The 25,833-nt window shown below is 46.0% G+C and overlaps 2 protein-coding genes across 12 annotated transcripts in view; one reads left to right on the plus strand and one right to left on the minus strand.

Annotated features, from left to right (window-relative positions):
• Positions 1–9,675, minus strand: part of LOC102689544 (rho GTPase-activating protein 17-like) — a 60,674-nt gene extending 50,999 nt beyond the window's left edge. For all 9 annotated transcript variants that reach the window (XR_001480021.2, XR_011182703.1, XR_001480020.2 and 6 more), the window contains exon 1: positions 9,585–9,675. Coding sequence is in view for 4 of the 9 variants with exons in the window: in XM_015360339.2 (XP_015215825.2) it covers positions 9,585–9,637 (53 nt within the window). In the remaining 5 variants the exon portion in view is untranslated. The remainder of the gene's footprint in view (positions 1–9,584) is intronic.
• A 71-nt stretch (positions 9,676–9,746) lies between these two features.
• Positions 9,747–24,586, plus strand: lcmt1 (leucine carboxyl methyltransferase 1). Of its 3 annotated transcripts, none has more exons than XM_015360341.2 (12): positions 9,747–9,837; positions 11,448–11,567; positions 12,265–12,356; positions 13,445–13,566; positions 13,966–14,042; positions 15,357–15,418; positions 15,748–15,850; positions 17,317–17,437; positions 18,496–18,597; positions 19,098–19,189; positions 23,173–23,270; positions 23,853–24,586. In XM_015360341.2, exons 2-12 carry the CDS (start codon positions 11,479–11,481, stop codon positions 23,873–23,875), a joined length of 981 nt encoding a protein of 326 aa, XP_015215827.1. In that variant the 5' UTR covers positions 9,747–9,837; positions 11,448–11,478; the 3' UTR covers positions 23,876–24,586. The 3 variants fall into 3 exon arrangements, with proteins under 3 accessions (XP_015215827.1, XP_006637202.2, XP_015215826.1); XM_006637139.3 differs by lacking the exon at positions 9,747–9,837 and adding an exon at positions 10,158–10,252; XM_015360340.2 differs by lacking the exon at positions 9,747–9,837 and adding an exon at positions 11,183–11,354.
• Positions 24,587–25,833: the final 1,247 nt, after the last annotated feature.

Genomic DNA, 25,833 nt, shown 5'->3' on the forward strand with positions numbered 1-25,833 from the left:
CTCAGTCCAGGACAACAAGAAGGACAAGATGTCCGGGGGGAAGAAGGGCATTTCCCCCCACAGCCCCTGCTTCTCTGACCAGGGGGCCAAGGGCTACGATTTCAAAGGCCAAAAGTGTCCTTATTTTTCCACTCTGTCCACTGGAGACCCCAGACTGATAAGGTGACAGAGAGGACTTTACTGGGCTGCCAGCTGCTTGAAAGTAATTGCATCAGGCATGAGGACTATTTTAAAACAACATAAACGCACACAAAGCACTTGAATGGTGAACAACTGGCATGGCGCAAGGTCCTACACTGGGTGAGCTGGCTGCACTACTGCTGCTAAGCCAGAGAGGCTGGCAGGTGGCTTGAATTTCCCATGTTCATCATAACGCCAAGGCACCTCGCAGTGCTCACGATGATTTGTGATGCACTTAACTACGGTGGTGCCTGGCACGCAGAGCCGGTCATTCAGAACTGTGGCTCCTTCAATGTAAATGTTGGAGAATTTTTTCCCCGCTTCCCCTCGAAAGACTTTTTGGAAGTTAAAAGAAGTTTATTTCATGCACATGGGAGCAAAACATACAGAAATGCTTGGTGTATTTTTTCTCCAGGTAATTTAACTAGAACAGTCCTTTTTTATTTTTTATTAACATATTTTTCTGTTATCTAGCACGCTTCCCTGTGCTTACAAAATTCCAAAATTACGCACATCTTCCTACCTTTGCTAAAGATAACTTCTTTTGATACAATTGGTTACTTAGGTCCGTAGCACGCGCCCCTATATAACAGTATAGTATTACATAGCAGCCGGTGAGCCCAAACAAATATTGCATCTTCTGTGGGAAAAGTGTGTACAAAGTTCACAGAGACCCTCTCAACATAAAGAAAGAAGTCACCCTTATTTCGCAATTGCGTACATTTTTGTGGTCTGTAGCAACACAACAATCAGTTTTGATAAAAGGCGGCCTCGAGTTAGCAAAGGATGGTGAAAATTACTAAGCGCTGAAGGCATCAGACCGTGCTTGCAAAGCGCTTCGTGCCAGAGCTGTTAACACAGGAATCAACTGCACTGAAAGTCCAGGTACCAGAGGAAAGGAGGTCTGTGGCTCGCCAATCCAGCGTGCCACACTAAAACTTCACCCTCGATGTCACTGGGGTCTCCGGGGGGAATTCCCCGCCCGCACGCCAGAAGATGCCAGCAGTCGGCGGATGGCACTTCAGCCTCTGCCTATACGATATTGGACTTGATCTTAGGAGAGAGCAGAGAAACAGGGATAGCGACCAGCCACTTCCAGAAACTCCGAACACGGCTCGTCACCCAGGGCACCGCAAGCGGCCCCACTCGCCCCACACGCCGGCAAGGGTGAACCTCTGACCTCCTCTTCAACGGCACAGCCCCGGCGTAGCCTGCAACCCATCAGGTGACAGTAATCCCAGAGGGGGAGCATCAGCCCCCCCGGTCCTCCGGACCCCCTGGAGATTGATTGCCTGCCGAGGCTGATGCTGCCCAGGCGCCACGTTTCCCACGAGGCCCGGTTTTCGACGTCCTGGACGGGATCGGCTCAGTTTGCCCTCTACAGCAGGCAGCAGGCGGAAGGCTGGGCCTATGGCCAAAAGCAAGCTCTTCTACCTCCCCCGAGTACAAGGGCACAGACCGGGAGCACAGAAGCACACCTCCCCCCTGCCTCCTCGCCCAGCTGCGGCCCCCCCAGGGCGGCGGCGTGGGGGGCTCGGGAATGCAAGCGTGTGGATGGGCCTTTGAAGAGAGAGCCGATGGACACTCGCTCCAGAGCTCAAGACTTTCAAGGAAACCGAGCCCGGCTCACACTTCTCCACCCCACCCACCCCCACCCCAGTGCTTTAAGGTCGAGAGCTTAGTCATCAAAACATCTGCAGCCGCCAAACCAGGACTCATTCCTGCACCTCCGCTGCCCCCAGCTAAAAGCCAAACAAAACACGCGTTCCCACGGCAACGGCCCCTTCCAGGGATTTCGGATCCCATCTCGCAGGGCGCATTGTTGTGGCGCGGGCAACAGGAAGCTAGGATTTCCCTCGGCCACGGGGGCAGGAGGGGGAGCGAGCCCTCAGGTACCGCAGCCGACGCGGTGGACGAGGGGAAGACGGCTCTCCCCCACGTCACCCCACCCCCCGCCCCTGCCTGACTCCATCAGGCCTGCTCGGGTTTCACAAGGCCGCTTCGCCACAGCCGAGCCAAGCTCCATCTCTCCTCCGGCGTCGCTCTCTGGAGTAGCCTTCAGATCCCTGGATCGATTCTGAACTTCCAAACGGGCTAGCCAGGCCAAACGGCCTTTTCTCATCTCTAACCTTCTTGCTTAACCTAATTCAAGCCTCACCCGTCTACGCAAACTGACAGAGAACGTCACCTTCACCGCTTGATGACTTGCACACAGAGGTCTGCAGCTGGCGGATGTGATCGGCGGATGGCATCCGCTAGCCTCGATCCTATTTCTTTGCCCTCTGTGAAGAACAACGACGGGAAATCAGAAACCAAACCCCCCCCCCCCCCTCCGAACCGGAGCTCCAGCCGGGACGATCGGATTCGAGGGTTTTCAAATCAAACGCGCTCTCTCACGTCCGGCTGTAAAGGCCCCTGTAAGCACAAAAACAAAAACGATCCGCTCTTTTGCACGGGCCAGCTCGACAGAAACGGAGCAAACAACACGCCATCACCATTCGCACGCGCACACCCCCCCCAACCACAGACAGCAGTCTCTGGAAATAGAACAGCGCGCTTCGAGACCGGGGACAGAGCGCTCCTATGATCTCACTTCTCTTTCTGCAGCTGCGGTGCGCAGTGGGGTAGGGTATTTCTGTGTTTTGGGGAACAATGGTTCATGGTATGACACCAACAGGGAAGTCCAGAGATGCTGATGCGGGACGTATTAAACTTGACCGACCGGTGCTGGGACTGAATCAGTCCCACTTCTTTGCTTAAACACAGCGATCAGATGTCTACATTTAGCAACCAAAAACCTGCGTTCGAGGTCGGTCTGAATCATGCTTGGGATTAATAAGATAAGATCACTTTATTGGCCACATACAATTTCTTGCATTACGAATTTGTCTTTTCGCATACCCCAGCTTGCTCTCCGTGAGACACACAGACAGGGAGAGAAGCTGGGGGTCAGAGCGCAGGGTCAGCCACCTATCCGGTGCCCCTGGAGCAGCTGGGGTTCAGGGCCTTGCTCAGGGGCCTAACGGAGTAGGATTCCTCTGCCGGCCGCGGGATTTGAACCGGCAACCTTCCAGCCACAGATCCTTAGCCACAGAGCCACCACTCCACCCAACTGAGGTGGAGACTAAGACCAAACTGAGGTCTTACCAGTGCGCTGTGCAAGATAAGTCGCTTTCATCCCAAAGGCTCCCAAGTGCTTTCCACACGAGACATGGCAGGCATTGTGTACCACTTCCCCCAGGCACAGAAAGGGAAGTGAGAAACTGCTCCACCAGCTGAACTAGGGGGAACGTTAGGGAGGCCAGACTGACAAACTCAGAGCGGAATTGAGCTGGGATGAAGAATCCTTCGTTTGCAGACCCTTAATGATGTACGTTTCACGTCTCTCCCAAAGACCAGCACTCATACTAGGTCCCCCTGTCGCCTTCTCTTCCCAAAACGCCTACGATTCACTTCTTACCAGCCAGAACGGCACATTCCTTTAAGCCCAGGAATGCATCTGGCAGTCCTGCTCAACCCATCCTGACCAGCAGCATCTTTTGTGTGATGCGGTAACCAACAAAACTGACCACGACATTCTAAACTGAGGTCTTACCAGTGCGCTGTGCAAGATCAACAGTCTAACAACTAAAACCGTGTAGGATTAAAGTTCTGTACTTCACTACTTTTAAGCCTCCAGATCACTCTTCATTCCCGACACCTCCTTCTGAGAAAAAGCATGCGCTGGGCTCTTGCAAACTTATCACAGCTGGCACGACCCACAGCAGATAAGCTATTGAAAACTACCTGCTCGGGATAATGATGAAGTCTACAGGTTGCTTAGAGGCAATAAAGACAGCTCGTCCCTTGGTACTCTAAACAAATAACAGGATGTTTTTTTTGGGGGAAAAAAAAAACTTTGTTTAACTGGAAAAAAAAAACAGCAGCCTTGCCGAAGAGCAGACTCTGGGACATGTGACAGGACACGAGAGAGAGACCAGTGCAGAGACAGGCAGTGCAGCAATCAGCTCGTTACCAGATACCCCCCGCCATCACACTGCATGCCATTCCAGGCCTGCAGCAATCGCAACTCGCCTTGATTAACGAGAAGCACCCAGTACCCTCTCCTGGACCCCCACCTCCACACAACCCCCCCAGCCCTGAACTGCCAATCTCCCACAAGCTTGACAGTGTTGAGGTTCCCACTGCAATCTGCTTTCCTTTAGCAGATAATGCACACTGCTCCACATCCTCCGAAGACTGAGCCTATAGCTCAAAATCCCACAGGCTTCTTTTTTTAAAAAGAAATCTGAATTGAGTTTATTGTTATGGGGCATTCACCTGATGTAGAAACACCAGTTTTGCATTTTCCACAGCCCCGCCTATGGCTAGGCTCCGGACACGCCCACCTCAAGCCACTCCCCTTGGACCCCTCACAGACCGCCCCGCCCCCCTGCACGCGAGTCATCCAATCCCACGCCTTGCCTGGTGAGAGCGCAGCCAACCGGAGCTCCCGCCACCGCCCGGCCAATCCCGTTCACAGACACCCGACCGCTCGGGCTGTCCCACGGGCACCGCAGAGCTCCGCCCCCTTCCGAGCGGGCCGCTGTAACTGGGCGAGCCACTACTCGGGAGCCCCAGGCCACAAGCTTTGGAGACAAACCTGACTGGTGTCAGAGCAGGAAGATGAGCAAGTATACAAATGGGGTGGGGGAAAAAAAAAAAAAGACACTTTTGTACAGGTGGAGCACGTTAAGACCCAGAGTTTGCTGCAGAAGAATGCAGCGATGGTGCAGCCTTGTCGTTCCTCTTTTTCATGACCCTCACACCAGATCAAACAGGCGCGCAGGCCAAACCAGAAAGTCTGCAGCAGCTTTGGGTACTTATCGCTGCTTTTGTCAACCCGTCTCAAGCATTTCCTGACCACCGATTCCCAAAAAAGGAACAGCACTTGCTGGGCTGCTTTCAAGCTGAGTTCTGCGTAGCTCTCACCAGTGCTCATTCATCTTTAATTGACTTTGACTGATGCACTTGTGTTGTATTCTGCATTCAGCCCCCAATCTAAAAAAAAATAATTAAAATACCAGAGTTCAGGGGCCACCGTTACGGACAACTTCCCCTGCAGAATTTGCAGGAGAGCCTCCTCCACCTTTATTTCGGCACAAACACCTCTGATTGCTTTACGATGAGCGAGCAGGCAGGGGGGGGTTATATCTGCCTCAGCTGGAAAACAGAAATCAATTAAATGCCATTATGAACTCAGTTGCAGCACACAAAAACACAACAAAGAGACTGATCTCCCATGAGCAGGGTTGGGAACTGCTGCACTAGACAACGCGACAACGGACTGCTTGGTCTCTCGCACTGCCAGAGCAGTTCAGGTGATAGGCCACTAACAGAGGGCATGGGGAGGATAAGTACCTGGCAACTCCCACCTGAGCTGTAAAACAGGTAGGGGCCAGACCCAGCTGCTATCAGCGCAATCAGGGGTGTAACCAGCAAACACATCTCACAGCACTTTATCACCAAGGGGAGCTCCACACTGAATCACTGGCTATAAAACTTTATTCGGTAAACCAGGCGGCTCTGAAGGAGCAGAGGCCAAGACACACTTCTAACTGGACCGGGGGGAGATTTTCTCTACCTTGATGCACCCCCCCCAGTTGAAAACTGCACACTGGCAAAACAACAAATCCGGTTTCCCACAAGGCATTGCAGTGGTTACTCGTTCAGCGCGGAGGGAAACGGGCATCAGGAGATGCTCAACGTCACCGCTGGGCAAGCCGACTGATCGAAATCTCTCAAGGAATTGACCTGCTGGATCGGCAGATAACTGCTGGATCAGCAGGTCAACTCAGGCGAGCAGGCAGTCTTTCCACAGGGCAGCTTCCATCTTTATTATTCCTTATGATGTCTGTCTGTCCCTTCCCACATCCCCCCGACCTGCAAATACCTTGGCTCTTCAACATCACACACAAGGACAGGAGGCCCACAAATATTATGTAGCACAGCAACAGCTCAGCTGCAATACTGAAGTAATGAAATAGCAGCTGATATACCCGTTATCATTCTCTAACTCCTTATTCCTGCACTGTAATATCCTTGTCCCACCATTCATATGCTGAAGAGTCTAATATTTTTTTATTACATAAGCTGATTCTAAAAGTCTAATAACTGATAGTGAAAAAACATAGACGCGACTGCAGAACATTCCACGGAAATGGTTTAAGAGTTTGGGGAATCTGTTATCTGAAGACGTTTTCGGACCCAATACCCTGGCTTCTTTCAAGAAACAGCTGGATGACGTTCTTTAACGAGGACAGGAGACACGTCTTTACAAAAAGGGTTGTGGGAATATGGAGCAAGCTACCCACACAGGTTGTGGAAGGCAACACTCTGGTTTCTTTCAAGAAACGGCCAGGAAGGATCAATTACTATCTATGAAATGGGTCAGACAGGTCAAATGCTCTCCTCTCATTTGTAATGTTGTGTTCTTATGGAGACAATGCCGATGACGTTTAACCATTTTACACAACACAAGAAAGATTTGAATAAAAATCCACACATTTTCGCTTTTCAAATTAAGAGATAAAACTGACTAACACCACCAATAATGACAGATGGGGGAAGAACGTTGATACGCCTTGATTAAGCAGAGAAAAATCGTTAAGGACCAGAATTTCGAACGCTGTTCTGTTTCAGTAGTTGACAGCTCTCGCAAGGACTACGCAATGCTGTGTGGGAAAACATACTGTTTCATTTACATGCAGTTTGAATACTGTTTTGAGTATTTGCATTTCAAAAAGCAGAATAAAATATCATTTAGTATGACGAGAGGCACATTAACCTCTTCGGTTCAACGTTTTTTAAAATATTTTAATGCTTCAAATGTAACTACTAAATTGGTGTTGCTCCATTAAAAAAAAAAAAAAACTTCAACCCTTTTCTGAGGCACTGGAAGTCAGTATTTCAATAGCTGGTACTGAGAGCCGAGGGAAATGTCATTTTCACTTAGATAAATCTGCATTTTTCCTCAGTTTCGACTCGATTCCAGCAAAGACCGCTCCTATTGTCCCAGAGATCCCAAACATACTCTTCCCAAATCCCTGGGTATTAAGCAGGGATGTGCAGTAATAATACAGCCGGGATTCCTCACTAGTCACAGTGCACGCTGTCCTGAAACAAACATGTGAGCTATCACAACACATCAAACAATTCTTCTGCCGAGGGCCCGGAATAAACCCCTCAAAAATAGCACAATAAACCTTCTCCCAAAATACTAAGGCAGGTGCATGTTAACTTTATCTCGCGTTTATCTCAGCTGAGATGCCTATCAATGACCTTTATAGGGGTAAGCCCAGAATCTGCTTAACAAGCTGTTTCACCTAAACAAATGCTGGCCCGGGCAGTTCTGTCTTACTGGGTGCTCAGATGACAACTGAATTGCACGGGTTAAACATTACAGAGCTCGCTTCTGCAAGGGCCGTCCCATCCAGCCCACTGTAAAGAGGAGATTAATTGTTCACCCAATATAAGATCACTTTATTATTAACCCTATACAATTTCTTGCATTAGGAATTTGTCTTTTCGCATACCCCAGCTTGCTCTCCATGAGACACACAGACAGGGAGAGAGAAGCCTGGGGTCAGAGCGCAGGGTCAGCCATTGTACAGCGCCCCTGGAGCAGTTGGGGTTAAGGGCCTTGCTCAGGGGCCCAACGGAGTCGGATTCCTTTGCCGGCCAGTGGTCTAAGTTGCTCGTTTAGGCAAGTAACGTTTCAATGGACGTAGCAGTGGTCGAAGCGGGCTAAAAGATTGGAGTGGACTGGATTCGAACCGGCAACCTTCCAGCCACAGGCGCAGATCCTTCGCCACAGAGCCACTGCTCAACTCTGTTTGCTCAGGTCTCCAACCCCGGTCCACTCCAGTCCTTAAGCCCGCTGAGGCCACAGCTACGTTCATTGAAACATTACTTGTCCAAATGAGCAACTACATGACTGTTCCTGATCTTTACACAGGGGGTGATTTAGTGTGACCTCAAAGAACAGCTGGGTTGGGGATGAAGAGAGGTCACCCGTGACTTCAGGGTGACAAGACCAGATCAACGTCCTTCCTCAAAGGTGGGACAGGCCAGGGGCTCCCCTCACAGGCTCCTGGGGTTCAGAACCCAGGAGCTTTTCCCCCGGAAGAAAGGATCAACTGACTCAATGAAGGTTTTATTGGTCTGATTTAACCCTTCAGCTGTTGGATCTCAAGAAAGCTGTGGTGCAGCGGGTTCGAATTTGCAGTACCAGACCGGTGTGTGTGGATGCTGTCTCTCTACAGGACTGCTACCTACATGCCACTATCTTACAGTTATACCAGAGACTCTCAGTGATCGACTATCCTGGTATATCGGAGAAGCCCGCTGACGTGCGGTATGGACATGGTTAAATCAACAGCTTTCACCTGTCCACTGCGCGTATCTGCTATTGTGTTTATCCCATAAACACTGCACTTTCATCACCCAGATGAAACATAAAATTCAGGGTTTTACAATATGTAAAAAAAAAATAAAGAACAGATAACGGCTTGGAAGAATACATAAGACAGCGGCCTTTTCTTTTGAAAACTGAAAGCGTTTTTCCCCCACTTGTTGAATGAGTGCAACGGAGCGTGTATTCTAGCCAGTAAACGACAAGATCTCTTTCACAGCTCGGTCAGAAAAGGGGGTTTGATATTTGACCCAGGTGTGAGTCGGAAGTATCTGAGGACCTAGTAACAATAAAAAGTACCTCAATCGACAATCTTTCAGGGATAGGCCAGTAGATGGATTTGTTTTGTGAATGTTATATATGACAACGTTCAGCTCCACCAAGAGTTTGCAAGCCGATCCTCGACAAACCCACCGCTTAGCGACAACAGCTGTCCTATCAGTCACCGGAGCTGTGACCCGTCGATTACATCGAAACGACATATTTCTAACACAGTTACAAATGGAGAGAGAGAGAGAGAAAAAAAAAGACCCACCCCGTGCGACAAGATGCAGCGATCGAGCGAAAACCACAAAACAAGATTTGTTCTCGTTAGGGTTTCGTGTTCGGACAACACACGCAGACAAGCAACGCTCGAGTGGGAAAAAAAAAGCCCGAACAGCAGCCGGACAACTTGTCAGAACTTGCTCAAACAAAGCGGAACTTCGTCCACTTTCATTCGGGATTATTTTCGCTAATGCGCTCGGTCTTTCATGGCCCTGTTGCAATTACAAGTACAGTAGTTCGGCATTTCCTACAGCGAGGCCATGTCGACATGAACTCCCGTGGTGCTCCCACTGACAACTCCGACAGCAACAGAGAAAACGTTAATAAAGATGATAATAAATTCGGGGTGTGACTCCCTACCCCCCACTCCCCCCCGAAAACCCGTCAAACAACGACGTGTACTTGCCTGCCAACTGTCTGGTTGGCGAGCTGTTTCATCCGATTGAATTGTTTCTTCATTTTTCAGATCCGTGATCCACTGCGCTCTTCACTTGTTGTTGTTTTTTTCCTCCTCTCCTTTTTTAAAGTTTTGTTTTCAGGAACAAAAAAAAATAAAAAGAGCGACCCGCCGCTGATACCCTTCTCCCCCTCAGCTAACACACGCGAGTCCAGGCGTCCCGCGTCATCTTAGCGTCCCAAAGGCGAAGGCTAACACACAGGTATGCGGTTCTTTTTTGGGTGGTGGTGGTGATGAAACCAATGTTGCGATTTGCCCGAGTGCTGTCCTGAACACTGTTACTTTATCTTCAACCCGGCCCTCTCAATCGGCGTCCGTCTGTTTGGCAAATTTACAAACCCCTAAGTTGCTTTAGACTAAACAGTGACGCCCCGGGAGTCGCACTAACAACAACACACCTTAACTTCTGCAAGCACAGACCAAGCGATACCAGCGCTCCGTACTGCAGGAAGTGCATGCACTATCTACTTCCCTATACTAAACAAGCTGGGGGAACATGTGATATAGTTGTGCGGACTGCAGACTCCCAGCCCTGTGCACCTCATTTAGTATTAATGAGTGATGCATATGAATATGCAACATTCTGACTGCGTGGAGAGCATCAATCGAAAACAACGGTAATACATGTTTTTTTTTTTTCTCAATTAGGAATACCCATGTGTTTTCTTTCTTTTAGTTTTTGTTTTACTGCTTTCTTTATTACTCTCTGCGCAGCGTATTGTAGTCGAATCATTACACACGAAGTAAGCTCAAAGTTTTTAAGAACAAAAAAAAACCCATGTATTTATCTTCATGTAGCTAACACGTTGTAGCTGAACTGGGTTCAGTATTGTAGAGTCGATGTAAGCTCAAAGATGATTACCCGGACTGCATTTTAGTTTAGTGAAACATTTTTTAAAAAGGCTTCGTCATTCAAATGCATAGATAGATTATCCATAGATAATAACTATCCGCCCTGCTTTGATATATCTGCTTCAAGAAAATGAATCTCATTATAGTATTAAAGATCGTCCGTACTCTGTCTTTACTATTTCCCATTTGCTGCTAATGAACTTTCCTGCTAATGCAAAAATTGACAAAGCTCGCCTCCCAGAGTTTGCTGTAGTAAGTGAACTAACATTTCACTCAACTGTTGTAGTAATATCAGTCTCCAATTACATAAGAACAGAGTAGCCTCTACAGATGAAACCATTACGTTGTTTTTGCTCTGTCTCCCACTGTCATTTTACAGCTGTGCCTAGCTCATCTACACGTACTCTAGCATTATTTGAAATTAGTCAAGTGTGTTAGTGCGCCGTAGACAACGAAGTACAGAAACCTCAAACATGGCCGAACACTTTCAGGAATGTAGATAATCATTTTTTGGTGTGCTCGGGATCACAACGATTGATTATCGTCCACATGAGCAATAGCTCACATTCACAGGAGAATCTGGGGCGGAGCATATGTGGAGGGTGGGATTTCCGTTTTGATCGCTCCAATCAAATCAATCCGCTGAGCAGGAGCCGGCCAATAGGAGGCTTCTTTGTTAGAAAACGTCAGAAGCGGATGTTGGGACAGGAAGCAGTACTGTCGTTCTGTAAGAAGTTGGTGTGTTGTGTAGGGGTAACTGGTTGAAAAGGGAATGTCTTGTTATTTCTTTTTAAAATCGTGAAAGGATAAACCATTCAGCGTTGACTGTGTTCGAGTTGTACTTTGTGACCACCAGCGCTCCGGCGGGTTAGTTCCGGACATTATAAAGGGATTCCAGTGGGTGAAATTGGAGAGGCGTGGTTATATTTAATTTAGCTGCGGCTGGTGTTTTTTTTTTAGCAAACGACGTTTCTGTGGTGCCTTTCTGTAAATGATGGCTACCCGACAACCCATAACAGATTCCGACACTGCAGATGAAGCGGTGCGAACTACCTGCGACGACGCCTCGGTGTGTAAAAGGTAAAGATCCTGATGTCTCATTTTCACGTTGGAGCAGTAGTGGTAATTGTGAACCCCGTTGTGTAATGTTGTTAAATCTGTGCTCGAAGTTACAGGCACCAATAGCCATGGGAAAAAAGGTTGAGTGTTCGGTTAATTCACATTAAATGTAGAATTGAAAATGCCATTTTGTACGGGCTGTCTAATCTAAATGCAGCAGAGTTGTCAGCTCAGCTGGAGTAACATCGTCCGGTCACAGCTCTCTGGGAAGTTCGTTTTACAGGGGAACTATTAGGACGTTCCTACATGATTTCTCCTGTCAATATTCCGACGGTAAATATTTTGATGTGTCTAGTCTAAACAGAGTCCTAAGCATGAACCAATAACATCCTCCGCTGGGTGGAACTGTCTCTTGACATTTTCCAAAGAAATTTGGCATGAAGGTGTGACAGTGCTGCTGGCTCCCAGCACGTAGGTCCTGGGTTGACCGGCCAGGGAACCCTCTGTGTGGAGTCTGCATGTCTTTCATTGTCCACATGAGTGTGCTCCCGTTTCTTCCCACCTCTGAAATGTCCCTGTGTGTGTCCTGTTCAGCTGTTCTCCCATTTTGTATCCTACGGTTTTAGGGTAGGTTCTAGGTTTCTATGACATTTGTCGGTCCTAAGGCGCTTTTGTACAGTAATCTTAAACATCATTTTGCTTTCTGTGTGATCTGCAGGTTTGCAACCAGTAAAGGCTATTGGAAAGATCCGTACATCCAGTATTTCGTGAGACAGACCAGTGAACGAAAGGCCCCGGAAATCAACAGAGGCAAGTCAGTGACCTGCTCACCCTGAATCCCAGTTCTCTCGAAACAGCACATCGTTCCTCCTGCTAACCTATAAAAGGTGTACGTGTTGTCGTGTGAAGCTGTCAAGGGGAACGCAGTGAAATCAGGACAGTGGCCACACCACCACACCTGAAGCTGGAGATATTCCTCAAATAGTGCAGTTTTCGAGCTGCAGTTGTGGTGCGGAGATGGTCTGTTTCGTGCTGCATGAAATGTCAAGAAATGCTTTACAGTCCTGGAGTGCAGCTGCTTGCAGACTGAATCGCTTGGTCTAGTCTGCGCCTTGAGGGTCACAGTCCAGCAGGGTTTGTTAGGTCTAAATCATCAGCAGTGCAGGAGCTCAGGAAGAGGGTGGAATGAGCTCAGTTAAAGCTTGATTGGATGTGTACATTCTCCCAGGCACAGGTCTGAAGCTTTAGATGATTTAAGGCAGGGGTTTGCAAATCTTATCCTTTGCAAGGAGAACTGCTGTCCTGCATGTTATTTAAACCCTTTTAATTGAGCTATTTATTAGCTCAATCGGATTGATCTAACAGCTTTCCCTGGGTCTTTTGGGCTTTGCTGAATTAAAGAGACTGATAAAATGTCCATAAATTCACCCATACAGGTCTGAATTTGGGAGCTCCTAATGAAGACCTATGGACCTGGTTTGCCCTTGATGAGTAGAATTGGCAAGGTTATGTCTGTTTAAGTATTACACAGCCCACTGTAGCCTGAAAATACGTTTGGGCATAACCCAGTGTATCAGTATGTACTGTAGGTCTTCGGTAATGTGTGTAATGGTTTTCAGTTAGAAGCATTAACAGGCATGGTATTGAATCAGACTCGGAGTGTGATATTGTGATTTTTCCACTTATTGTTGCTGCCACCTGGTGGTAGCCCTATGAATTCAGTGAAGCATCTTGTAACTGAAATCGCAGCTCGATTATTCCTGTTATGTAATGGGTGCTGTGAATCATATTGTGTTCATAGAACATGCAGCCTTCTGGATCCAAGTGCCTTAAGATTAAGCATGTGTGTTGAATTCCCAGCAGTGCCGACACGTATCTGCCTTCTCCCTCTCTCCCAGGCTACTATGCTCGAGTACACGGTGTGAATTTCCTCTTGGATGCCTTCATCAGGAAGACTGCATGCAAATGTCAAGTGATCAACCTGGGTGCTGGTCTGGACACCACATTCTGGAGACTGAAGGTACAGTGGTCACACTGTGGCATTAAAAAAACATTCAGCCCATGAAGCGAAATTAAAGTTCATCATCTATCTGTGGCAAGGACTTACCTTTCATTCAGGGCATTAGATGCAGAGTAATAGTGATAATCAAAGTTTTTCATATAGTTTTCTCTTACTTGCTGTAGCTTCTAAAGCTGTTTTAGAGAGATATGTCTCTGTTGGCACTAATGAAGGCTGGAGTATAGTCAGGTTGAGGAAAATTTAACCCTTAATTGGTACCAGAAAGTATCAGTTGGTAAATATGATTATTAGTGTTCAGTATTGAGATGTCTGCCTTTCTTATTGGTCCATGCTTTTTGTAATCTGTAGGACCACATCTAGCATGACTTCAATGTCCCTTTTTTCGTCTTCAAAACACAGGATGAAAATCTCTTGCCTAAAAAGTATTTTGAAGTTGACTTCCCTATGATTGTTGCGAGGAAGATCCACAACATCAAGTAAGACCACTGTTATTGACCTTCTCCTAAAGTGAAGGGTGAGATCCGGTCAGCCTTTGACTGATGGATTCCTTTCTACATGCGGAGAGGCCGAGAGGAAATTCAGGAAATCCAGACAGCTGCGCTGTGGGGCTGGTACTGGGTTATCGCCATCATGTGCAGATGTGTCATTCTGAAAGTGCCCAGTAGAGGGGGTGTAGCTCTATGTCTTGGATATGCGTTTTAGTGCTTTATAGAAGACCAATGTTATTCGACTTTGTCCAGTTTTTATTTCTACCCACTCGTGCAGCTGGGAATTATACTGAAGCAGTTTGAATGAAGTATCTTGCTCTAGCGTTTGACAGTGGGACCTCTCCCAGAATTTGAAGGGAATTTGAAGTTGGTACAGCTAACAAAAACAGGATGGTGTGTGAAAGCACTAACTTTTTATTTCCAAAAACAAATCAAGATTATCAGTTGTACTGTTTTGTTTGTGGTACATTGAGAGTTTTGGCTTCATGCAAATAATGGGGACACAACTCTGAGTCGCTGCTACAGACAACTATCCCTGAAACCGCACCACAGAAATGGCACGTCTAGGTCATGGACCTTTTCGAACTTGGGTATTGCATCACAGTCCTTTACTATCTTGCATGCTCTTCCTTAAACATGTGTTTGGCTGTGTAATACTGACAACACAGATCGCTCAATTCAGGAGGCTTCTAAAACGTCCCTGCAGACTGCAAATGCGATCTGATACTACTGTGTCTTCAGCTTTTTTTTTTAGCCTGAAGCAATTTTCTAAAGCATGGGGCTCAGAAGCTGAATCTGAGCGCAGAGTCGGACATGGCCGCGATGTTAGTGTATGGCAGAATGAGAGCAGCCCTTAAACACTGGACACCAATCAGTCATGCGCAGATATTATTACGTTTTTTCAAAGATCAAAGTATCCCTATTTATTGGAGTTTTGGGATTTAACAGTGACAACCAAAAAGTGTAAGCTGGAAGGTTGATATTTTTTGTTAATGTGGCTCATTCATAGCTGCTCTCTTGAAAGCACTCCGACCTCTTCCTGGCCTGCCTTGGGGGTTGGAAAATGTGGTTTTCTGGGCATGTCTGAATGCATTGCTGGGTCACTGTACTGATGCTATTATTACTGTCAGAGAACATGCTGACCCATTTTTTTTGATAACTCTGTTTATTTTTTTCTTTTAGCATTTTTCTTTTCATAGATTTCTTGTAGGATCACACACTTGACATGAATGATGTACAGTGTGAAGTGCAAGGGAGATACAAAAAACAACAAGATATTCATTTCTCTTTCCTGTTTTGCAGAACCAAGCCTCCTCTGTCCAAACCAATAGTAGAAACACATTCTACAGATTCACTTCTAATTGGTAAGAATAAATAAGCCTGTTAATTTTGTGTAAATCTGGGCTTTTGAGGTTAAAAAGCAATACAAGAAAATGTAGGCTGTAATAATAACCAGTTTTTCCCTATTAACCGTGGAGATGTTTCAGAGATGTCTCGCTTGTTCTTAAAACTGCTTGTTTCTTTTGAAACTAAGGCAGAAGTATTTAAATCCCAGCAATGTCCACAACTAAAAGCCATCAAAGTTATCGTTTTGATGATTGATGGCTGCCATCTGTATTGAAGGAGAACAGGTGTGTGATGCTGGTCATGTTGTGTTCACATCAGTCACATGCTCTCTACATCCTTGTGACAGATGGCCACAGTCTGGACTCGGACCGGTACACCATCATCGGCGCTGATCTCCGGGACCTGCCCGGACTGGAGGAGAAGCTCAAGAGATTCCAGATGAGCCCAGAGTGAGCTTAGTTTCCTAAGCTCTCTGTCCCCTCTTTCAACTCATGCTAACTCATACCCTGTTTTCCTGCCCCCGTTTTGCTGTGATGAATACCCTGTTGCTCTCCTCTCCATCATTAATACCTCATTCCCCCTTGATTCTATGATCCTGAGTGATCTCGGGTTTGTTCCCCCCCCAAACGCCCCCCCATGCTCACACAGAATGTTCTCACTCCTGTCAGTCTGTGTGATGGACCAATCTGGAATAATATTATGAACCGTGAAGTATTAATGTCCTGTAAGAGATTGTTTTTTTTTAAGCAGGAGAGGATACATTGGCCAGTAATGAGGAACTGCAACATATTGCAAGGAAATGTAAAAACCTTAGCTCAGTGATGTCCATTCTTTTAAATATGCTGTAGCCCCATATTTATTTGCTCATGTTTTGGCCTTTGTGTTCCTGATAAGATATGAAGGCTGTCTCAGGAAAATAAATTTCCCAAGTGTACTTCAGTCTACGTGTGGATCGTGTTTCACTTTTTCCACTCTCCAAGCCAAATCAAGGTTTCGGATTTATCATCATAGACAGTTTGTCCCTTCCTGCATTCAATAGGCTGTATTGCTTTTGCAGATTGAGCTATATGATCACAATGTAGGTTATTGCCCTTTCTAAATGGTTTACAGTGAGGTTATCTGAGAGTTATATCACACGTGATAAAATGCAAGGTAGGCCAGGAGTAAAAAAGCAGCCATTGTAAAAGTTAGGATTTGTTTCAAAAATTTTATGTGAAGATGCAGTTCTTAATCAGGTCCTTTAATGGCACTGAACATCTGATCAGTCACTGCCTGGAACTTTTGCACCTAAGGTGAATGTTTAAAAGGGAGCAGTCTCGCAGTGAATCACATCATTGTTTTTAATTAGGCAGCACAGTCAGCTGTCGCTCATCAGAGTCAGGCTTGTCCGTGCGGTGAGGACAAGCAGCCCAGATCTCAGTTTAAGTAAAAGCTGTTGCAGGCAGGACAGCCTAAGTCAACCATCTGATTTGCAGGGAAAGAAGCTGTTTCGACAGAGATTCAGGCGGTACGGTTGAAGAGCTTAACATAACATAACAATCTAACATCACTCTATTAGCCCTATACAATTTCTTGCATTAGGAATTTGTCTTTTCGCATACCCCAGCTTGCTCTCCATGAGACACACAGACAGGGAGAGAAGCTTGGGGTCAGAGCGCAGGGTCAGCCATTTCTGCGGCGCCCCTGGAGCAGTTGGGGTTAAGGGCCTTGCTCAGGGGCCCAACGGAGTAGGATTCCTCTGCCGGCTGCGAGATTTGTACCGGCAACCTTCCAGCCACAGGCGCAGATCCTTAGCCACAGAGCCACCACTCCGCCCTTAGTCGGTGTCCATTTTGCTTTTCTGCTTTTGGTGTGTGCTGTGCATGACAGAGAATGAGCAGTGTTGTTTTGTTTCATTTCTCCTTCCCCTCTTCAGGCTGCCCACGCTGTTCCTGTCGGAGTGTGTGCTGGTGTACCTGACCCCACAGCAGTCCTCCAGCCTGGTGCGCTGGGCAGCAGAGACTTTCCACACTGCCATGTTCGTGAACTACGAGCAGGTCTGTGCTGCCCACTCCCATTGCAGAGATATGGGAAATCTTCAGCTTGTTTTTTTTTTCCAGTGACCCCCCTCGCTCAGTAGTCTCAAAATGGCAATCAGCTCATCTCGCTGTTGAGACCCTTTTGGCAAGCACGACAAAAGGAGAGCAATGAGACCCTCACCAGGTCCACAGGAGAGTTAGTTCAGAGACGGGAGATCGATAGGGCTCTGTCACAGGGAGGGCAGGAGGGGTGCCCAAGTGAGTCCTTTTAAAACAGAATGATGGCTCAGCTGCAATAGCACTTAGGTGCAAAAGTAATGATTTATTAGGACAGTGCTCCCCACAAACTAACAAACAATTATATATAGCAAAAAAAACAACAAAATGGAACAAATATACACACAAAAATCATAAACCCTTCCTCTAAGAATTAGAGACCAGGAGCCCTATCACACTTAAGTTCATGCATCCACGTTCCTGTCAGCTAGCTAGCTCATGAGGGTGCACACTCGGGGCTTGGCTAGCAGTTTCCCATTTCATACACGCAAAACTGTACTGTACCGTCTGCGGACGGTTACGGAGATCCCTCTGTCACAGGCTCACTTGTCACCCTGCAAGTTCAGCCAGCCCAGGATGCCCCGAGAGACCCAGTCTGGGGAGTTTTAAAATGAGCCATGGTTTAGTCAAGCCCCTGTGTTAAGAAGTCATTCCTGTGACAGATGTGTAGGACATCGGTTGGCACATCCTCCTCCCTGTCCTTTGTCAAACTAGCCACATCAGACCCTGTACTCATCCCCTTCCTCTTTCCCAAAATAGTTTTACAAATTTTGCTACTTCACCACAAAAGATTATCCGCGCACAGGTTCTTACTACAAAGAAATATCATTATTGTCATGAAACATGACTGCTTTGACATTAGGCGCCAAGACGCAACATAATAGTTACTTCAGAGGCCAAACGCTTGAAGATAAGCGCAGCAGGCCAGTAGCCCAAAATTCTGATGTGGAGAAAAGATCAGGCATGGTCCCCCCCAAAACGAGGTGCCTTGACCTCTGACCCCTTTCCCGTGCCCGCAGGTACATATGGCCGACCGCTTCGGGCAGGTGATGATCGAGAACCTGCAGAGGCGGCAGTGTAACCTGGCGGGGGTGGAGGTGTGTCGGAGCCTGGAGGCACAGGTACGTCTCTCGTCCGCACAGATGAGTTCCCCTGGTGCCGCGTTCCTCTCGCAGGGTGGTCAGATAAGGTAACAGAGCAGAAAGAAACCGCACTCTCGACACCTCAGCCTGTAAGACAGCCTTATCGCCTTGTTGACCCTTAGCAATACATTTCTATTTTGTGTCAGAAGCTGAGTGTTTGTTTTTTGTTTGTTTTTTCGTGCCTCTAGTTTGAATGCACTCAGCAGTTCTCACAGCATGGGACTTAAATCTGCAGTGCTGAATGAGCACCAAGAAGGAGTCCTCACATTTCGCCACTGCCTTAGCACAGCACAGAGACCTCCTGCTCATGGACAACTGTCTTGTTGTTTTATAAGCAGCTTTCAAATTGTATTTGATATTTTTGTGTTCATAAATGCAGACGTGCACCCAACATATTCGTCTATGCATTTGACTTCCTTCAGTCATCTCCGCGCACTGGGGGTTATAGATTGCAATGAGTGACTCCCTCTGCATTTCAGAAAGAGCGCTTCTTGTCAACTGGCTGGGAAACTGCAGACGCTCTGGACATGATGACAGTGTACAGTCTGCTTCCACAGGCCGATGTGGGAAGGTAGGGCCCATGTACCGTATCTCAGTGTGCCGGTCTCGGTGTCAGGAGCATTGTCTTATTGTAAACAGGAGTTTTTTATTAAAGTGCCATGTATTGTCCATAGCCATTCAACTTTATCAGTAGAGAAAGTGTCAATATTGACGCTAAGTTCATACCAGTGTCTGGCATTATCTCTTTAATGATTTACTAGATAAGGACAGTCAAAAACCATTAACTGCACTAAATCCTTTGGTAGGGCAGGTGGATAGGATGCTGTAGCTCTATTGGTTCGGCTGTCCCTGTGGACCTGGGCTTGTTGTTCAGGTGTTGACCTTAGGGGAGTGTATCTTGCTGATACACCCAAGACACATGTGCTCCTTTCTCACTGCTCGGCAAACAGCCAGAGCATTCCTCAAGAGTGCTTAGGGTTCCCAGTGCAAGGCCACACTGTGCTTGCTAAGATCAAGAACGTTATTGATTTGTTTTTTTTGTTCCATTCTGTTTTGCTCTTGCCCTAAAAAAACAAGGTAAAATTGACAAGGGGATTCTATTTTGCTGCACTGTCTGCTTTGTAATCTGTATGTACCAAATTCCCCCTGAGACGTACAAATTCCTGCTGCTTCTTTTGCTTTTGTAGCTCTCGATTAAGCACATCCCTTTCCTGCAGTGCTTCAGATAACAGTGAGAAAAACATACAGCCCTTCATCACCTTTTCAGGGCTAGACAGTACATCAAAGTTAATCCAGCTGGATCTGGAGAAGACAATGCAAAGGCTTTTCAATAGCAGAGTAAAATCCAGTGGCTCTTTGCAGCAAAGCACATCCTGGTTACTGTAATGTTAAAGTACACTGAGAGCATGCAATTCACACCCTGGATGGGACGCCGGCTCATCACAGGGATTACCCCTCACTTAGACACCTGATGTACTGGAATCATTGGGGTGAAGTACCTCACTCAAGCTGTAACAGCAGGGACTCAAACCCACAAGTCGTCAGCTACAAGTTTAGAGTAGAATAAAGGGCAATAAATCTATTCTGATACAACTGGATTATTGCCAAATCTCCTCTGATCTTGAAAACCCCCTCCATTCCCTGCAACTTTCCATCTGTGTGGAGTGGGTATGATCGCTATTCACACTATCCAGCTCTTAAACCTCGGCGCTTGTCCTTCTTGTATTAGGTGCTGTGAGAGGAAGGGGAAATAACGATTTAAGTGTTAGCCCAAGAAAGACAGAATGACATAGCTCTGCCTTATAAAACATCTGCCCAGCGTTGTACATGCAAAGGGATTTGAGCACTGTGGATTTTGGGTATGGGTGTGGCCTGGAATATGACCATCAGTAGCCCCATATACAGTGCCTTGCGAAAGTATTCGGCCCCCTTGAACTTTTCAACCTTTTGCCACATTTCAGGCTTCAAACATAAAGATATAAATTTTTTATTTTATGTGAAGAATCACCAACAAGTGGGACACAATTGTGAAGTGGAACGAAATCTATTGGATTTTTGAAACTTTTTTAACTAATAAAAAAATGAAAAGTGGGGCGTGCAAAATTATTCGGCCCCCTTGCGTTAATACTTTGTAGAGCCACCTTTTGCTGCGATTACAGCTGCAAGTCGCTTGGGGTATGTCTCTATCAGTTTTGCACATCGAGAGACTGAAATTCTTGCCCATTCTTCCTTGCAAAACAGCTCGAGCTCAGTGAGGTTGGATGGAGAGCGTTTGTGAACAGCAGTTTTCAGCTCTTTCCACAGATTCTCGATTGGATTCAGGTCTGGACTTTGACTTGGCCATTCAAACACCTGGATACGTTTATTTGTGAACCATTCCTTTGTAGATTTTGCTGTATGTTTGGGATCATTTTCTTGTTGGAAGATAAATCTCCGTCCCAGTTTCAGGTCTTTTGCAGACTCCAACAGGTTTTCATCCAGAATGGTCCTGTATTTGGCTGCATCCATCTTCCCCTCAATTTTAACCATCTTCCCTGTCCCTGCTGAAGAAAAGCAGGCCCAAACCTGATGCTGCCACCACCATGTTTGACAGTGGGGATGGTGTGTTGAGGGTGATGAGCTGTGTTGCTTTTAGGCCAAACATATCGTTTTGCATTGTGGCCAAAAAGTTCGATTTTGGTTTCATCTGACCAGAGCACCTTCTTCCACATGTTTGGGGTGTCTCCCAGGTGGCTTGTGGCAAACTAGACGAGACTTTTTATGGATATCTTTGAGAAATGGCTTTCTTCTTGCCACTCTTCCATAAAGGCCAGATTTGTGCAGTGTAAGACTGATTGTTGTCCTATGGACAGACTCTCCCACCTCAGCTGTAGTTCTCTGCAGTTCATCCAGAGTGATCATGGGCCTCTTGGCTGCATCTCTGATCAGTCTTCTCCTTGTCTGAGCTTAAAGTTTAGAGGGACGGCCAGGTCTTGGTAGATTTGCAGTGGTCTGATACTCCTTCCATTTCAAGATGATCGCTTGCACAGTGCTCCTTGGGATGTTTGAAGCTTGGGAAATCTTTTTGTATCCAAATCCGGCTTTAAACTTCTCCACAACAGTATTACGGACCTGCCTGGTGTGTTCCTTGGTCTTCATGATGCTCTCTGCGCTTTCAACAGAACCTTGAGACTATCACAGAGCAGGTGCATTTATACAGAGACTTGATTACACACAGGTGGATTCTATTTATCACCATCAGTCATTTAGGACAAAATTGGATCATTCAGAGATCCTCGCTGAACTTCTGGAGTGAGTTTGCTGCACTGAAAGTAAAGGGGCCGAATAATTTTGCACGCCCCACTTTTCATTTTTTTATTAGTTAAAATCCAATAGATTTCGTTCCACTTCACAATTGTGTCCCACTTGTTGGTGATTCTTCACATAAAATAAAAAAAATTATATCTTTATGTTTGAAGCCTGAAATGTGGCAAAAGGTTGAAAAGTTCAAGGGGGCCGAATACTTTCGCAAGGCACTGTAAGGGCTACCAGTCAGTGATAACACCAGTTTGCAGCTCTTCTGTGTTTTTTTATGAATTGCAAATGTATTGATGATCATCCAGCAGGAAGTAGTCTATACATTTTACTCAGGCTGATCTGCTCAGCGATAGTTACTTAAGTTTCAGGAGTAGAAAGAGGATTTTTAAAATAAAGGGGATATGTTTATTTTTTAATTTGCTAGAATCGGTTGTGTACCGAAACTACAATGCTGCTTTGGCATTTCTTTCATGCTAACAATACTTGGCATAAATGATCGTGTTTGTGTAAGAACCAACATATAGTAATAATTCATCTGGGTAGCTGCATGTGTACACACCTCAAGAAGGCTCCAGGGCCGAAACGTTGTGTTCTCTTTCTTCATTTTTTCAGCATGGAATAAACCTATTACTTGTTCCATATAGTAAGAATACTTGCTTACACTTATATAGCGCTTTTCTGGATACTCCACTCAAAGTGCTTAACAGGTAATGGGGATCCCCTCCACCTCCACCAGTGTGCAGCCCCACCTGGATGATGCGATGGCAGCCATAGTGCGCCAGAACACTCCCCACACATCAGCTATCAGTGGGGAGGAGAACAGAGTAATGAAGCCAATTCACAGATGGGGATTATTAGGAGGCCATGATTGGTAAGGGCCAATGGGAAATTTGGGCAGGATGCCAGGGCTACACCCCTACTCTTTTTGAGAAATGTCCTGAGATTTTTAATGACCACAGAGAGTCAGGACCTTAGTTCTACGTCTCATACGAAGAATGGTGCCTTTTTACGGTATAGTGTCCCTGTCACTATACTGGGGCATTAGGATCCACACAGACCACAGGGTGAGCGCCCCCTGCTGGCCCCACGAACACCTCTTCCAGCAGCAACCTATGTCTCCCATCCAGGTACTGACCAGGCTCTCACCTGCTGAGCTTCAGTTGTGAGTTGCAGGGTGATATGGCTGCTGGCATATGTTTGTTTTCCCAAGAGCGTGTTATGATAGATCAATATTTCGTGTATTCACTTTAATTTCAGAATAGAACGCCTGGAGTTTCTGGATGAGAAGGAACTTCTCCAGCAGTTACTGCAGCATTACAGTATCTGCTGGGCTACCAAAGATAAGCTCAAACTAGGTAAGTGAGAGTACCAGGGAGAGGGAGAGCTGGGGCTTCTTTTGAAGCACTGCCACGGCAGCACAAGAAGACATCAGCTTCTGCCACCTTTATTTGGCACAAATGTGAAATTCTTGCCTCTCGATGACGCATGATGTATAATCTCACCCAAGCAGGCAAATGTACATTTGTTGTGACAGCAGGCTGAAACTTTCAGGTTCTAGATACAGTGAGCCAGAGTCCATGCTGGCACCTAGTGGCTCACACATCTGGATCACAGCTGGAGCCGTCTCTGTAGTGTTAACTGGACTGAGATGTTCTTGAAACCCCTCCCCCAGGTGAGACACAGGTCCAGTGGAGGGTCATCCCTATTTATACAATACTGGTAGACTGGAGGATTTGGAATGAGGTACAGCAGTGTGCACAGTGGGGACTTGAACTTGCAACCCCCTGGCTCTCTGCTGTGGGTCCACTGTCTTCTGTGCAAAGAGGTCATTGCTGGACAGCACAACGAGGAAATCGCATAAAATGCCAATTGAATGCATGACATATCTGGGACTCTTTAATAAACCTTTTTTTGTTGTTGTATTTGCTGTTTTTCAGGCCTCTCTGAAGTTGCATTTTAAATAACGAGGTTAAAGGAGGACTTTTTCTTCTCTATAAGACTCTTGAGTGCCATGAACCTCCCAACCAGAATCAGCTGACACATCGGGATCCTAGGCCAACTTGCGCAGTTGCTTTACAGTGGGGTTTCTGCCCCAGCCGAATATCAGGAATCTGAGGGTGGCAGCTATCTTTTTGTGAATGAAAACTGATTGGATGTCATATTGTTAGCAGCACATAAATAGGGAAAACTCCAGCTGTGAAAGGCATGCAAACTCTCTTAGTCAAAGGAAATGCCCTTGTTCAGAGCACCATAGCCAGTCTGAACAGGTGTAGGGCCTTGAGTGTAAACACTAATAAACGGTAAAAATAAACCAAGGTCATTCTGCTTTTAATCATTTAGCCTGGCCTCCTGTAGGCTTCTTTAGATCATATTAATTGTTTACTTCAGAGAGTTCATTGCAACCTTTTATCTCTTCCTAGCTGATAATTTTATCTGTTTTATATGTCTGTAAAGTGTTGTGATATAATTTATTTGACTGATTGTTCAAGCACTGAAAGACAGCCTATATTTTGATTTTCTTGAAATGTCAAATGTGAACTGTACAGAAATTGTATGGGTAGCCCTTTCTTGTATGCTTTTTACCATTTTTATGGAAAAAAGGATTTTGAAAGAAACGTAACACATTTTCTGTTCCAAAAAATATTTCGAATTAAATTTGTTTCATGTGAAACAGACTGTAGCACTTGAGAAGAATCCTCTGTTGCAGATGAAGACCCTAGTTTTCACCCTTTCACGGAGGTATGTAGTGCAATGGGTAGGGTACTGATCATCGGTTTAAATATTGTTAAAATTGAGAAAGCTTGAAAACAAATTTGCAGCGGAAGTGTCCATACTGTATGGTGAAAAAGAGGACACAACCAAAGTCAGCATCATTCTTGAGGACCCATGGCTAATAGGAACACTGGGCAGACGTTAGTGTGCTGCAAAGCCAGTAGGTCCTCATTCTGCTAAAAATCAGGTCAGGAGTGAAACAGTTTAGTATGTACCTGTCCAAATGTGGAACAAACGAGACCTGTTAGTATTTTTGAACTTATTTCCAAAGTGGAGTATGTGATTATGTGATGATACATCTTGCCTCTTGCCTACATTGTTTCCAGTCATTCAGCACTGACAGCAATGTAATGTCAGTAATGACTGTAATGTATCTGTCTGTTATAGGGGATCATACCAGCTGTGACAGTTCAGACATTATTTACTTGTGTTCCTATACAGCTCTTTGTTTCTACTCCAGCCACAAGGCATTTCTCAGTTTCTGCCTTCGTTTTATCTGAATTATATACCCTGTAACTTAAAATACAATTTCCATTCTGTTCATAATGTAGCGGGACACTATGATCCTTCCAACTTTGCATGCAGTAGAAGCGTGAAAGATAAGCAGAAGTGTGAAAGAAGTGGTTTGTACGTTTTGCTTTTTGTAACTATTATATGTGGGCTGCTCAATTCCCGGTTTTTCCGTATGCACTGTTAGTGATCTTAACTGTTTTAGCACGTTCAGCTCCCATAACAGCTTTTGAAAGTTTCTTGCCAAGAACTGGGGGGCTTGGGGAGGATAAATAATGTTGCACGAAACTCTGAAGCCCATGAGTGATGGATGATGTCTGCTGAAATTAGTAACACCATCACACTTGTTTCTACCAATGAGGGCTATGAAAAATTGTGAGAACTATCAGCACAGTAACAGCAGTAGATAATGCTAAAGAAATGTCCTATAAAATACTATTTTAAAGCTATGGTAGTCAGAACTTATTAAAAATAAAAGCACAATAATGGTGCTTCTCTTGGGCAGAACTGCTTCCTCTGTGTCACATGGCTATCAAGATTTCTTCAAGAAATGCAGATCCATTTTATCTTTATTCAGCACATCGCTGAGGCTGCACTTTCAAGATCTTGATGTTTTCTTTGCAATAGTGAGTATCC

Source organism: Lepisosteus oculatus, chromosome 19 (assembly GCF_040954835.1).
Source record: "Lepisosteus oculatus isolate fLepOcu1 chromosome 19, fLepOcu1.hap2, whole genome shotgun sequence".
In the NCBI taxonomy this organism is placed as follows: Eukaryota; Metazoa; Chordata; class Actinopteri; order Semionotiformes; family Lepisosteidae; genus Lepisosteus; species Lepisosteus oculatus.